The sequence below is a fragment of the Hyperolius riggenbachi genome, chromosome 5 (assembly GCF_040937935.1).
Source record: "Hyperolius riggenbachi isolate aHypRig1 chromosome 5, aHypRig1.pri, whole genome shotgun sequence".
Classification (NCBI taxonomy): domain Eukaryota; kingdom Metazoa; phylum Chordata; class Amphibia; order Anura; family Hyperoliidae; genus Hyperolius; species Hyperolius riggenbachi.
Window position 1 is genome coordinate 32,838,834 of NC_090650.1, and position 15,217 is coordinate 32,854,050.

A 15,217-nucleotide genomic window follows, 5' to 3' on the forward strand; every position below is an offset into this window, starting at 1 on the left:
GAAAACGTTAATCTTCCCTATTTCTAAAGTTAAACTTATAATTACTTTTATTAAAAAAACAATAATATATGTTTAATTGTTATAATTGTATATTATTGTGAATAACCTTCATTTATGGTTTGTTCTTATAATAAAATCTGAAAATATTCTTTATAACGATGATATAAATATAAGTACGTTCGTAATAAGTGTTGTAAAACATTAGTAATTATTACTAAAATTTTACTAAAACTATACCTAAGCCTACTCTTACACAGAACCCTCCCTGTACCTATCCCTAACCCCTAGACTCCCCTGTTGGTGCCTAAACCTAAGACCCCCCTGTTGGTGCCTAAACCTAAGACCCCCCTGTTGGTGCCTAAACCTAAGACCCCCCCTGTTGGTGCCTAAACCTAAGACCCCCCTGTTGGTGCCTAAACCTAAGACCCCCCTGTTGGTGCCTAAACCTAAGACCCCCCTGTTGGTGCCTAAACCTAAGACCCCCCCTGTTGGTGCCTAAGTAACCCTCCCTGTACCTACCCCTAACCCCTAGACCCCCCTGTTGGTGCCTAAACCTAAGACCCCCCCTGTTGGTGCCTAAACCTAAGACCCCCCTGTTGGTGCCTAAACCTAAGACCCCCCTGTTGGTGCCTAAGCCTAAGACCCCCCTGGTGGTGCCTAAACCTAAGACCCCCCTGTTAGTGCCTAAACCTAAGACCCCCCTGTTGGTGCCTAAACCTAAGACCCCCCTGGTGGTGCCTAAACCTAAGACCCCCCTGTTAGTGCCTAAACCTAAGACCCCCCTGTTGGTGCCTAAACCTAAGACCCCCCTGGTGGTGCCTAAACCTAAGACCCCCCTGTTAGTGCCTAAACCTAAGACCCCCCTGGTGGTGCCTAAACCTAAGACCCCCCTGGTGGTGCCTAAACCTAAGACCCCCCTTTATTATGTGGATAATAATGTTTTACTAATTATGGATGCAAAAAATATATTCCAATTTACATTACGTACTGATCACTTTATTTTGTGAATAATGTTCTAAAAACAGTAAGGGATAAAACTTTAAATAAAAAAATATATTCCAATTTACATTACGTACTGATCGCTTTGTTTTGTGAATAATGTTTTAAAAATAGTAAGGGATAAAACTTTAAATAATGTTTTAATTATTTAAATAAGATAAATATATTTAGTATTTTCATAAACGTTATTCGGCACGGGTGCATTTTATAAACGTAAATGAACACAAGCTCAGTTATAAATCATTAAACAGCTCCGGGCGCCGTTTGTAAACTTTATTTAGCTCCGGGCGCCGTTTGTAAACTTTATTTAGCTCCGGCGCCCTTTTTTCCTGCTCTGCGCCCATTAAACGTTATTTATTATGGGAGTGAATGGCGGCGCCCTTTTTGTCCACTAGCTGCCTGCGCCCTTTTTTCCCAGCTCCGGGCCGACCCCCCTCCCCGCCACTGTGCCCAGTACCCCCTTCCTGCCCGCTACCCCCTCCAGGCTACCTATTGGGGGGTTAGTACACTGGGGTGGCGGCGTTTTTTTCACTAATTTACCTCAGGTGGCAAAAGTCTAGAACCGGCCCTGCCTATCCTACAGCACTTTTCATGCTGCTGGTAGTCAATTCTTCCCATCAGACATGAGCATTAGCTCAGGCCTGCAAAAAGCAGGTCTAAACATGCTAACGCATGTCTTCCACCGCTGCAACTGGGGGTCACCTTTAATAGGGAGACCCCAGAGTTCCTCGTCAGTCTGTCTGCACTGTGGCCCCCCCCCCCCCCCCACACACACACACACACAGCTGAGCAGGGCAACCATGCCCCCAAGCAATTTACCCCGCACACATCCAAAACCAAATGTCCTTCTGAGGTTCAAGTGCAGACTCTTATCTGGTATATGCAATCCTCCACCATAGACACCCAACAGCGTGCAGACTCACCAGATAATTTGGCCACTGCTAGATTGGCCAAATGCGCACATATCCAGGAGCCTCGGTGCCTCAGGATCTTGGTGCCACCTTCCCCACAGGGTTACCAGATTTTGTCCCAGTGTCATGCAGCTTGCACCTCAAAAAAATTCTCTCATAGCGTGATACCGTAAAACAATAGCATCTTTATTTAAAACATTCCACTCACATGCTCCATGATGTTACAATGGCATAGAGTTTTCATACGGGCTCTCCTCTGTTGCCTAGCTGGGCAGTCCTGGACCACGTTGTTAGTCTAACGCTGTCCCCTCCATTGCAGCATACACCGCGGTCCCAGCGTCTCTCCGTGTAACTCCTAGTACGTCCAGTCCCAGCGGAGAGATGCTGGGACGGCGGTGTATGCTAGAGTGGAGGGGACAGCATTAGACTAACAACATGGTCCAGGACTGCCCAGCTAGGCAACAGAGGAGAGCCCGTATGAAAACTCTATGCCATTGTAACATCATGGAGCATGTGAGTGGAATGTTTTAAATAAAGATGCTATTGTTTTACGGTATCACGCTATAAGAGAATTTTTTTGAGGTGCAAGCTGCATGACACTGGGACAAAATCTGGTAACCCTGTGGGGAAGGTGGCACCAAGATCCTGAGGCACCGAGGCTCCTGGATATGTGCGCATTTCTAGCAGTGGCCAATCTAGCAGTGGCCAAATTATCTGGTGAGTCTGCACGCTGTTGGGTGTCTATGGTGGAGGATTGCATATAACAGATTCTGCACTTGAACCTCAGAAGGACATTTGGTTCTAGATGCGCACTATACAGTGGTGTGAAAAACTATTTGCCCCCTTCCTGATTTCTTATTCTTTTGCATGTTTATCACACTTAAATGTTTCTGCTCATCAAAAAACGTTAACTATTAGTCAAAGATAACATAATTGAACACAAAATGCAGTTTTAAATGATGGTTTTTATTATTTAGTGAGGAAAAAAACTCAAAACCTACATGGCCCTGTGTGAAAAAGAAATTGCCCCCTGAACCTAATAACTGGTTGGGCCACCCTTAGCAGCAATAACTGCAATCAAGCGTTTGCGATAACTTGCAACGAGTCTTTTACAGCGCTATGGAGGAATTTTGGCCCACTCATCTTTGCAGAATTGTTGTAATTCAGCTTTATTTGAGGGTTTTCTAGCATGAACCGCCTCTTTAAGGTCATGCCACAACATCTCAATAGGATTCAGGTCAGGACTTTGACTCGGCCACTCCAAAGTCTTCATTTTGTTTTTCTTCAGCCATTCAGAGGTGGATTTGCTGGTGTGTTTTGGGTCATTGTCCTGCTGCAGCACCCAAGATCGCTTCAGCTTGAGTTTACGAACAGATGACCGGACATTCTCCGTCAGGATTTTTTGGTAGACAGTAGAATTCATGGTTCAATCTATCACAGCAAGCCTTCCAGGTCCTGAAGCAGCAAAACAACCCCAGAACATCACACTACCACCACCATATTTTACTGTTGGTATGATGTTCTTTTGCTGAAATTCTGTGTTATTTCTACGCCAGATGTAACAGGACACGCACCTTCCAAAAAGTTCAACTTTTGTCTCGTCGGTCCACAAGGTATTTTCTCAAAAGTCTTGGCAATCATTGAGATGTTTTTTAGCAAAATTGAGTTTTTGCCTAAAAGTGGTTTGTGCCTTGGATATCTGCCATGCAGGCCATTTTTGCCCAGTCTCTTTCTTATGGTGGAGTCGTGAACACTGACCTTAATTGAGGTAAGTGAGGCCTGCAGTTCTTTAGATGTTGTCCTAGGGTCTTTTGTGGCCTCTCGGATGAGTTTTCTCTGCGCTCTTGGGGTAATTTTGGTCGGCCGGCCACTCCTGGGAAGGTTCATCACTGTTCCATGTTTTTGCCATTTGTGGATAATGGCTCTCACTGTGGTTCGCTGGAGTCCCAAAGCTTTAGAAATGGCTTTATAACCTTTACCAGACTGATAGATCTCAATTACAGTACTTTTGTTCTCATTTGTTCCTGAATTTCTTTGGATCTTGGCATGATGTCTAGCTTTTGAGGTGCTTTTGGTCTACTTCTCTGTATCAGATAGCTCCTATTTACGGTAAGTGATTTCTCGATTGAAACAGGTGTGGCAGTAATCAGGCCTGGGGGTGACTACAGAAATTGAACTCAGGTGTGATAAACCACAGTTAAGTTATTTTTTAACAAGGGGGGCAATCACTTTTTCACACAGGGCCATGTAGATTTGGAGTTTTTTTTCTCACAAAATAATAAAAACCATCATTTAAAACTGCATTTTGTGTTCAATTATGTTATCTTTGACTAATAGTTAACGGTTTTTGATGAGCAAAAACATTTAAGTGTGACAAACATGCAAAAGAATAAGAAATCAGGAAGGGGGCAAATACTTTTTCACACCACTGTACATTGATTATATGGACTGTGAATAGGTCTGCCAGACCTGGTGCAGCGCACTCCATTGGACTATGTGGTTTTTACTGTAGCGCTTTGATATAGATTTTATTAATTTACCCCGCAGCGTCGCCAAACATGCACTGCCCCTTGACACAATTACTATCGCTGTAATTGACTTTGAGCCCGGCAAAGCATCTTTGAAGCTCCCGCTGGGCCTCCCCATTGACCTACAGTCTGAACCAATGAGCATTTTCATTGGTCCAGGCAGTGAACCAATGGCAGGAGCTTCAAGGATGCTTTGCTGGGTCTCAAAGTCAATTACAGCGTTGGAAGTTGCGGCGAGGGGCAGCGGATGTTTGTTGGTAAGTTCAGGCTCTCGTGACGGGTGTGTTTGCATCTCCCAGGGGAGTGAGGCAGCAGCGCCAGGGTGCTGAAGGACAGCAGTGCAGCACCACAGCGCAAAACCTCACTCCCCATTGCCCGGCATATGGAGCAATGCTTAGGCTTTCTTGTGAGTAATGCTCCATAACGATTGGCCATCGCACAAGTGAAACCGGCAACAGGATTTGTGGGTAATCCTCGTGCAATGGCAAGGTGATAAGTAGCTCGCATGTGCAAGCTACTTATCACCTTGAATTGCATTAGGCCCATAGTGAATTGAATAAGGGCCAATATGTTATTCCCTGCATTATGATACTGAGACACAAACCATAAAGAGAACCCTAGGCAGTTCCTTGGGGGGCAGATGGAACACAGAGGCATGTTCTCTGCCTCATGACATGCCTCTTTGTCTCCACACCACCGCTCTCTGCCCCCCCCCCCACACACACACACACCGCCGCGCTATAGCCCCCCGAGATTAGCAACAATATTTCTCAGAGGGTAAATAGTGGAGAGAGGTTCCCTGTTCAAATGCCCGCTAGGGGCGTTTCTACCAGGTTGCCAGAGCTGCCATTGCACATTTCTCTCTGGCCACGCCCCCTGCTGCTCCCCCGCCTCCCTGCACACTGGGAGAGAATCAATCTCTCCTTTCAGTGTAGTGACCCAGAGGTCACGCAAGTGAAAGTGGGCCAATGCGGCCCACAGGAGCGGAGGAGAGTGGCGGTTTTTGCAGTTACCTAATCAGCTCAGCAACCTTGATCAGGTAGCATTTTTTTTTTAATTTTAAGAGCCTACCTCGGGCTCTCTTTAACAGCCACCTTCACACAGCTGAATCCCAACATTCCTATTACAGGACCTCTTACTTCTCCAGCAGAAGAAGGAAGCTGTACTCTTATCTGGATTGGACACCATGATCTGACAGGACTCTAATTGGCTGAAAGTCGCCTGAGACAAAAATCAATAATAATAACAGATATCACCAATGCTCTAATTTCATACAGTACAATGACTCAGGAGAGTCTCAAAGAGAACCCTGTGGGCTTGATTCACTAAAGGGTGCTAACACAGTTAGCACGCCTAAAAGCTTTGCATGTGCAAACTAGGGTGCTAGTTTGCACGGAAAAGCTGTTACTGTTCGCGTGCTATTTTAGCGTGCGTAAATGTTTGCGCGCACCGCTTCGCGTGCAAAATCAGCTGCTTCGCGTGCAAAGTATGCTTATCATGCTACTTAGCACGTAAAGCGGCAGATTTTGCATGTGAAGCAAACTTTTGCGCGCGTATTAGCGCGTGCAAAGCCAGTTTGCACATGCTAAGTGGCTTTTCACTGGCGTGCTAACACTTAGCACGCTTTTGTGAATCAAGCCCTGTGTGTCGTTTTGGACTGTGAATGGAAGCGACGCCAGGTCGCTTTTAGTGTCACTATTGTCACCCACCGAAGACGCGGCGTTAATCCCCTAGTGAACCAGCCCTAATTTTCCCGATTCCAAGAGCTTACAATTTTCATAAACATTTGCAAGTCAAAACTATATGCATGTCATTGGTTATCTCTACTGGTCATGAGCATCACAGAGAAGGCTTCCCAAAAGTGGAGGCCATCAGTTGTGTTTGTGTCACCACTTCATGTGGCTTCTGATGTCATTATAGAAGACAGTGAGGACACCACTAAATAATCTTCCCTGTGTCTCCTCTCTCTGTTGTCACCCTGTCCCAGAGCAATGATTGGTTATCATGCCTTCATATGACTCTCCTCTTCCTGCAGTGTCCCCGTCACCCCAGCAGTATCACGTCCCCCTCTTACATGAGAAGCAGTGTACGGGGGCGGAAGCATGTCAGGTACGGGAAGAACACCCCGGAAAACCAGTAGCGTCAGGATGGTGGCACAGGTGGGTACGATCATCTCTTTGTGTTTTGTGTTCATTTTGGTGTCCCCATTCTAAGAGAGCCACTATTGAATGATGTAACTGAAGCTAGAGTTATATATTGCAGAAGGTTTCAGAAAGACTTATGACCCCCGTCAAGTATTCCTTGTTACCGGTGACTCCGTTTTGGGGTTTTCTCCTAGTTTATTATTTTTGAGAGGAACGATAACCTTTTCCTCCAATGAGGACACGGATGACAGTAAGAAGATTTTGGTTGGTTGCAACAATCAAAGCAAACCTGAAGCGAAAATAAACGTATGAGCTAATGAATTGTATGTTTAGTACAGCTAAGAAATATAACATTAGTAGCAAAGAAAAGTGTCTCATATTGTTTTCCAGTACAGGAACAGTTAAAAAAAAACTTATGCAAAAGAGCTTCTATGAGCTATTCAACCTAGTTGGGTCGAATACAGTCCTGTTTTGTGAAGCACTTAAAGTGGCCTGAAAGCCAGCATTTCTACTTTGCTCTAAAAGATTCCTCGCAGCTTGAAAGCTACTACCCCAGAATTTTTTTTAGCAGAACATCACTGAAATGGTTAAACAAAACACTTTGTCCTGCTATTCAGCTTTAAATCTGTATCCAAACTGGAGATAACAGTATCTTTGTTTGCATTCCAATGTTGATACATGTGTGTAAACACAGTGTAACAAGTGAAAAGGAGCTCTCTGTGAAGCTCTCTGTGCTTCAAGCACACAAACAGCTCAGATCAGCTAATTAGAAGATGTTAAAGCGGACCCAAACCAAACATTTTTTTAATTCAAAATATTTAGTTGCACCACTCTGACACATACAAAGATAAATAAACACTCCTTCAAACCTATGAGGATTTCAGTGCATGCTTTTCATCCTCCTCTTTTCATAACTAGGGTTATACCGGTGGCAGCCATTAGCAATTCCTCCTTTGTTGGACACCTCCTACTCTACCAGTTTGCCGGATTCTGTCCCGGCAATATGAAAGGAAGGGAGGGGTTTCTCCAATAAATGTCAAATATTTTATATTTGTCAACATGCAGCTGAAAAAAGGCAACTATTTATTATAACTTAGAAAACAGATTTTATTTCTGAAATCTTGAATTTTTAATTTGGGTCCACTTTAATAAATAATAAAAAGCAGGTTTTTTTTATATAACGCACAGCAGCCGCCTTTTGGACGTATCAGCAACGTTCAAAAGGCCAAAGTAGTTAAACAGCCAAGAAACAGTGATAGACAGCTTCAGATAAGGTTTTACTGCAGGAAAGTTCAAAGGGTCATTATTTCTGCTTTGTTCAAAAAGGTTTGGTTTTAAAACTGTAACTGTGACAGTATGATGCAATGGTATAAAAAAAAAATCTATATAACTGAAAGTATATATATATAAGACTCATTTCTTTGCTGCTAAACCTCTATTCATTATCCACACCATACATACAATTCATTAATATTGTAAGGTTTTTTCCCTTAGGTTTGCTGTAAAGGATACCCGAAGTGACATGTGACATGATGAGATAGACATGTGTATGTACAGTGCATAGCACACAAATAACTATGCTGTGTTCCTTTTTTTCATTCTCTGCCTGAAATAGTTAAATATCAGGTATGTAAGTGGCTGACTTAGTCCTGACTCAGACAGGAAGTGACTACAGTGTGACCCTCACTGATAAGAAATTCCCCTTTTTATCTCTTTCCTGCTCTCAGAAGCCATTTTCTGCTAGGAAAGTGTTTTATATTTGGAATTTCTTATCAGCGAGGGTCACACTGTAGTCACTTCCTGTCTGTGTCAGGACTGAGTCAGCCATTTACATACCTGATATTTAACTCTTTCAGGCAGAGAAAGAAAAAAAGGAACACAGCATAGTTATTTGTGTGCTTGGCACTGTACATACACATGTCTATCTCATCATGTCACATGTCACTTTGGGTATCCTTTAAAGGTTTTTTCCTTAGCTATTCTGACCCAGAGAAAACAACTATAGATACAACAAATGACATTGTTGCTTTCTGTGGTGCAGGTGATGGCCAATAACCACCGTTCCTCTAGTATTATCTTTCATTCTGTTCTGTTTCTGGATTCGCAGGATTGTGAAGACTCCTCCCCTCCCTCCATTGTCCGAGTCACCATCCCTAAGGTGCCCCTTACCAGAAAAAGGTGAGTGTCCCCTGACACTGTGTGCCAATGTTCTATCTTCCAAGATCTTCAAGAATCTCCAGTGGGGATACAGATAATGTACTGAGGCATCTCCTGAGAGCTCTGAGCATTTCCATGGGCAGCACAGTGATGTAGTGGTTAGCACTCTAGTCTTGCAGCGATGGGTCCCCGGTTCGAATCCCAAACAGGACACTATATGCACAGAGTTTGTATGTTCTCCCTGTGTCTGTGTGACATGGGTTTCCTCCAGGCACTCCAGTTTCCTCCCGCCTTCCAAAAAACATACAGATAAGTACTTAGCCTTACCCTAAATTGGACCTAGACTACGGTACATACACGACTACACAATGCATACATAGACATATGACTGTGGTAGGGATTAGATTGTGAGCCCCTCTGAGTTAAGTGACAATACAATATACTGTACAGCGCTGTGGAAGACGTCAGCGCTATATAAATACTAATAGACTGGATTACTCAAAAAGCGCTTTGAATTTGGCACCTTTAACTGGGTCATATCAGAACATCAGGGTTTCTGATAGGCTTGGAAATTTATGGCCGTGAGACTGCAGTTACAGCACCTGCACCTGAAGGGCAGACCGGGAAATATGAGGGTTTGTGAGAGGCTTGGATAGTGTACTGGTTAAAGGGGTTCTGAGCGGGGTTTAGAAAACAAAAATGAATACATACCTGGGGCGTGTACCGGCCCCCTGCAGCTGTCATGTGCTCTCAACGTCCTCTACGATCCGCTGTTCTGCCGTCACCGTTCAATTATTCGTCTAATGCTAGGTACACACCATACAATTTTCAGTTAGATTTACCTGCCAGATAGATAATTTCCAACATGTTGGAAATTATCTATCTAACCATCTATCTGCCGAGCAATTAGGCATTGTTCTACTCAACAGGAGATAACCAGAAGACAATGCACCAAAGATAATGACCAGTCTCTACAGAAAATAAGAAAATTTAAAGGTGGCCATACACTGGTCGATTTGCCATCAGATTCGACCAACAGATAGATCCCTCTCTGATCGAATCTGATCAGAGAGGGATCATATGGCTGCCTTTACTGCCAACAGATTGTGAATCGATTTCAGCATGAAACCGATCACAGTCTGTGGAGCTGCCGCCAGCTATACATTACCTGATCCGGCCGGCGCAACTCCCCTGGTCTCCGCTGTCTTCTTCTCCGCGCTCGGCTCCGAGGCCGGCTGGCTTCACTGAACTTCCTGTCCAGGGGAGGTTTAAAAAGTAGAGGGCGCTCCTGACGGGACAGGAAGTTCAGTGAAGCTGCAGCCACGGAGCCCAGAAGAAGACAGAGGGGTAGTCGCGCCGCCGGAACAGGTAATGTATCTCCGCTGTATTGCGTCGGTCGTCGGGCATTCGAACGCTGCTATCGACGCACTCCCGACCTGCCGGCGATCGAGAAAAATCTTCCGCACGGACAGATCGACAGGATTCAACAGGAACGATTGATTTTGGGCAGAAATCGATCGTTCTATCAGCGTTTGTGCGACAATTTCACAGCAGATTCGATCAAAGTGATTGCATCTGCTGTATATCGGTGGGAAAATCGTTAGGTGTATGGGCCCCTTAGCCAGGGACGGATCTAGGGGGGGGGGCAAGCGGGTATCTTGCCCCAGGCGCAGTTTGTTGAATTCTTAAAAAAGCGGAAAAATGAATGGCAGTTTAGGCGCCAAAACCTGACCTGTAGGCGCCAATGCCTGACCTTGCCCCAGGCGCAGCTTGGTCTTGATCCGTCCCTGCCCTTAGTAGATAAATCTAACAGAAAATTGTATGGTGTATACTAGGCATAAGACCAGTTCTGTCAGTGTTGCATCAGTGTTTTTTTTTATCAGTTTGACATGACATGATTAGAACTGTACACCTTTTCTGTGTGACCACACCCATAGGAAGCTGATACAAAACTGATAGGACAGGACTGGATCAGAACTGTGTAGATTTATGTGTGAACACAGCCATAGAAACACTTACAAAACTGATGTCAACTGTCAAAAACTGACAGGACAGGGCTGGACACCTTTTATTTTTTATCCCAGCCTAAGTATTATAATTAGATACAATTTATGTTCTTATATTTCTCGTTCACATTCAGTAGTCTGAGCCATGATTAGGAAAATTGTATATCTAGATTGGTTTATAACTCACGAGCGCAGCAAAGTTAGAGTTCTAGCCTCTGAGCCAGGAGTGGTTAGAACTGCAGCCTTACTGCAGTAGTCATATTCTGTGTTACATCATGCGCTAAGGATGGGAAAATAATTATTCCCGTAGGAGAAACAATTAAGCTGCCCCATACACCACTTGATATTGCGGTCTGATCGATCTTCCATTTTATTGAATCGGAAGGGAATCAGTGGCACAACATGGCCACACGTTCGATCTTTTGATTGATTTCCAGCCGAAGTCGGTCGAAAGCATTGATCGGACATGCTGGAGAATCTCAATTGCAAGTGCTCAATCGGTTGCAGCAGGCCCAGATTTACATCACAGGAGCCTATAGGCACAGATGTCCTGGAACCTAGACTCCGCCCTCCATGAACCTACAAACCCGCTGCTAACCGCACCACAAGTGTACTGGCTGGCCCAGCTGTCCCTTCTTCCTTACCCATCATAGGTAACTACTCTTAGCATTAGGTAGCCAGAGGTACCCTCAGTAGTAAGTTGCTTGTGTTATGCCGAGAGCTGGGTGAGTAACCTCTTATTTACACTCTGCTTGGGACTCTGCATAGGGAGGAGGTAGAGAGGCACTGGGGGAGGGTAGTAAGCCGCCTCTCCATCATTAGGTGTCTGTAGGCATGTGCCTACAGGGCCTTTTGGTAAATCCAGCCATGGGTGCACAGCAGTAACTGCAGTCAATATTGCAATGACAAATGCGACAGACCCTCGGTCAACCCCCGGCCGGTGTCCCTCCAAGTGTAAAAGTTACCCCCTGTTCCCGTGGGCAGTGTAAATGTCTCACCTGTCCATCGGCACGACTTCTGGCCTTCTCCAGTGACTGCTGTCACATGGCACTACATGGCACCAAGCACATCCATGTCAAGTGCCTGGTACCATGTGGTACAGGCACTCACGGACACCAGAGAAGGCTAGGAGTGGCACCAGCGGACAGGTGAGACTTTTCTGAGCGCGGGCACCTGAGGGGCGGGGGATACTTTGAAACCTGGCGGGCAGCCAGGCAAGTGGCGGCACTAAGTTGATTTCTGATAGATTTCTATCGGAATTCGGTCTGCGGCGTATGGGCAGGCAACAGATCCCTCTCTGATCAGATTCCGTCAGATAGGGTCTGCCTCATAATTGATCTGCATATACATCGACTGATGTATGGGTACCTTAACCATTTCAGCCCGCGGGGATTTTTCACCTTATGCATCAGAGCAATTTTCACCTCCCATTAATTTGCTAATAACTTTATCACTACTTAACACAATTTATTGATCTATATCTTGTTTTTTCCGCCACTAATTAGGCTTTCCTTGGGTGGTACATTTTGGCACCGCAGCAGAGCAGCCGCCTGGACGAGAGGATCACGGTCCGGGCGGCAGAAATGGTTAAATATGACTGGGACAATGATTCAATCATACCAGATGCAACAGATACCAACATACCAGATGGAACATTAGTTCCTAAAGAAGAACAGCTATTGGGCTTGATTCACTAAACCGTGATAATTCATATCACGGCCGTTTTCGCGTGAATTTTCGCGTTTGCGCGCGAACGTGTATTTTCGCACAAAAAACACAATTGCGCACAAAAAATGTGCAATTGTGCGCAAACGCAAAAGTGCACGTGAAAACGCCCCTTAATATGAGTTATCACGGTTTAGTGCATCAAGCCCAAGGTGTCAGCCAACCGTCCATCTTGTCTGACCAATGCCCCGTCTCCAGCTTTTTTGCCGTAGGACAATGATTTTCACGTCTGCAGGGTGTGTAATTCCTTTTCTTGTATTTCTTGTGCAGCAAACAAAGAGAACCACTGACTTTGATCCGGAGGAAGATGCTTTGTAAGAACCAGGTAACTGGAGAGCAAAAAATATTTAATAATTATTTAGCATCACTTAGTATTTATATAAAGTGGTCTCTGACAACTCAAAGGATAGCTGAAGCAAACATAAATAGTGTTCTTTCACTTACCTGAAGCTTCTTCCAGCCCCTGTAGTCTTGTAGGTTCCTCTGGGTACTCTGAGTCCTCTTCCTCGATCTGCTGTCCGGCCCAGTACTGTGCTAAGGCATGCACTAGTGCGCAAGTGCTGGCCCAGCGGTGCCCATTCTTGATTTTCCGACCAGGAGCATTCTGGGCATGCGCGGCTACGAGTCTTACTGTAGTGCACATTGGCAGAGTGCTCCCAGCCACGGAAGCAGGATTGAGGAGGCCAGCGCATGCGCAGTAGTGCACGACTTAGCACTCTACTGGGCCAAACAGCAGATCGAGGAAGAGGACTGGAAGGACAGCAAAGGAACCTACAACACTACAGCAAAACAGCAACGGTAAGTTCGGCACAGAGCTGCGCCAATTGTTAGGGCGCCGCCATAGGCCGTAATGAGAATTACCGCTGCGCTCAGTGACTAATTTAGGTGCCGGTGATTGCTGGAGGTCAAATTAGGAAAAAAAGAGGTAATTTGGCTGTCGGCAATTAGCAACTGCCGTTCAGGAAATGCCTTTGAAAACAAATAAAACCCTGAGAGTCCCCATGAGGAGATGGACTTGTCCAAAACCTATCCGTTCTGTCAGATTTTAACTGCTTACTTTTTTTGCTGGAGTGGTCCTTTAAAGATCTGGAGCGCTCCTCAGCAGTTGGTTTTTAAATTTGTTTTAACTGCATAATTTTTGCATTGCAACCTAATTTTTGAACATTAATAAATATTGTTGAGCCCAGGGCTGTGACTTCTGTGATGATTTATAGTCACACTGTGGCCGTACTGGCCTTCCTTACAATGGACACTCATCCAGAGTGAATAGTAAGAAAAAATGTTTTTACCATGCTGCCAGGCTTCTGACACAGGAGAAAGCATTTCAGGTTCAGTACGTTTATTGTGAAGATGTCAATTAAATGTATTTTTCTTTTTTTTTGCCTGAAAGAGTTAACCTTAAAGGGAACCTTAACTGCCGTGGAAAAATAAATTCACTTACCTGGGGGCTTTCCCAAGCCTCCTGCAGCCATCCTGTGCCCGCGCCGGTCCTTCGGTGCCCTCCGGTCTCCCTCCGCCGCTAAGTTTCGTTTTCGGACGACTGCCAGTCGTCCTCGGGCCTCTTCCGCATTCCTCGTCGTAAACTGCAGTAAAGCGCGTCCGCATGACGCCAAACGCGTCATGTGCATGACGCCAAACGCGTCATGCGGACGCGCTTTACTGCAGTTTACGACGAGGAATGCGGAAGTGGCCCGAGGACGACTGGCAGTCGTCCGAAAACGAAACTAAGCGGCGGAGGGAGACCGGAGGGCACCGAAGGACCGGCGCGGGCACAGGACGGCTGCAGGAGGCTTGGGAAAGCCCCCAGGTAAGTGAATTTATTTTTCCCCGCCAGTTAAGGTTCCCTTTAAAGTAGCAGTTTCTCACTTGTCAGACACTTGTTGGATTGTAGCGTCACCCTCACTCATGTTACAGCCATAGAACCTTTTCCAACAGAGAAGAGCTTCTGACAGCAAGGGATAGATAAAAATGGTCATGTATTATAGCTCTGGGACACTTAAAGGGGTTTGGGGGGGGGGGGGGGGGGCTGAGGATAAAAACCGCCACTTACCTGGGGCTTCTATCAGCCCCTTGTAGCAGTAATGTCCCACGCCGTCCTCCTCCGATCTGCCGTTCCTCGCCGCCGGCTCCGGTCTAGCACGGCATGCAGTCCAACTGTGGCTGCGCACCCGCTCGCTCCCGCCCGCGTCATCGGTAGCTTACTGCGCAGGCGCAGTACAAGAAAACTTTGTACTGCGCAGTAAGCTTCTGATTATTCGCCTATGTCAGACGGGGAATGGCGGATTGGAGGAGGACGTCGTGGGACATTACTGCTATATGGGGCAGATAGAAGCCCCAGGTAAGTGGCGGTCAGGTCTGGCGGTTTTTAACCTCAGCCCCCCCCCCACTACAGAACACCTTTAAAGTGACACTGAAGTGAAAAAAACGCATGATATAATGAATTGTATGTGTAGTACGGAGAATTAATAGAACATTAATAGCAAAGTATATATATAAGTATATATATATATATATACATATATATATATATATATATATATATACAGTGGTGTGAAAAACTATTTGCCCCCTTCCTGATTTCTTATTCTTTTGCATGTTTGTCACACTTAAATGTTTCTGCTCATCCAAAACCGTTAACTATTAGTCAAAGATAACATAATTGAACACAAAATGCAGTTTTAAATGATGCTTTTTATTACTTAGTGAGAAAAAAAACTCAAAACATACATGGAGCTGTGTGAAAAAGA

The 15,217-nt window shown here is 45.3% G+C and overlaps 1 protein-coding gene across 9 annotated transcripts in view; it reads left to right on the forward strand.

Annotated features, from left to right (window-relative positions):
• The window catches only part of LOC137518100 (uncharacterized), a 266,833-nt gene that overhangs the window by 248,456 nt on the left and 3,160 nt on the right, over positions 1–15,217 (forward strand). For all 9 annotated transcript variants that reach the window (XM_068235420.1, XM_068235425.1, XM_068235422.1 and 6 more), the window contains 3 exons: positions 6,474–6,597; positions 8,690–8,760; positions 12,741–12,795. In XM_068235420.1, the coding sequence (XP_068091521.1) occupies positions 6,541–6,597; positions 8,690–8,760; positions 12,741–12,795 (183 nt within the window). In that variant the 5' untranslated portion in view covers positions 6,474–6,540. The remainder of the gene's footprint in view (positions 1–6,473; positions 6,598–8,689; positions 8,761–12,740; positions 12,796–15,217) is intronic.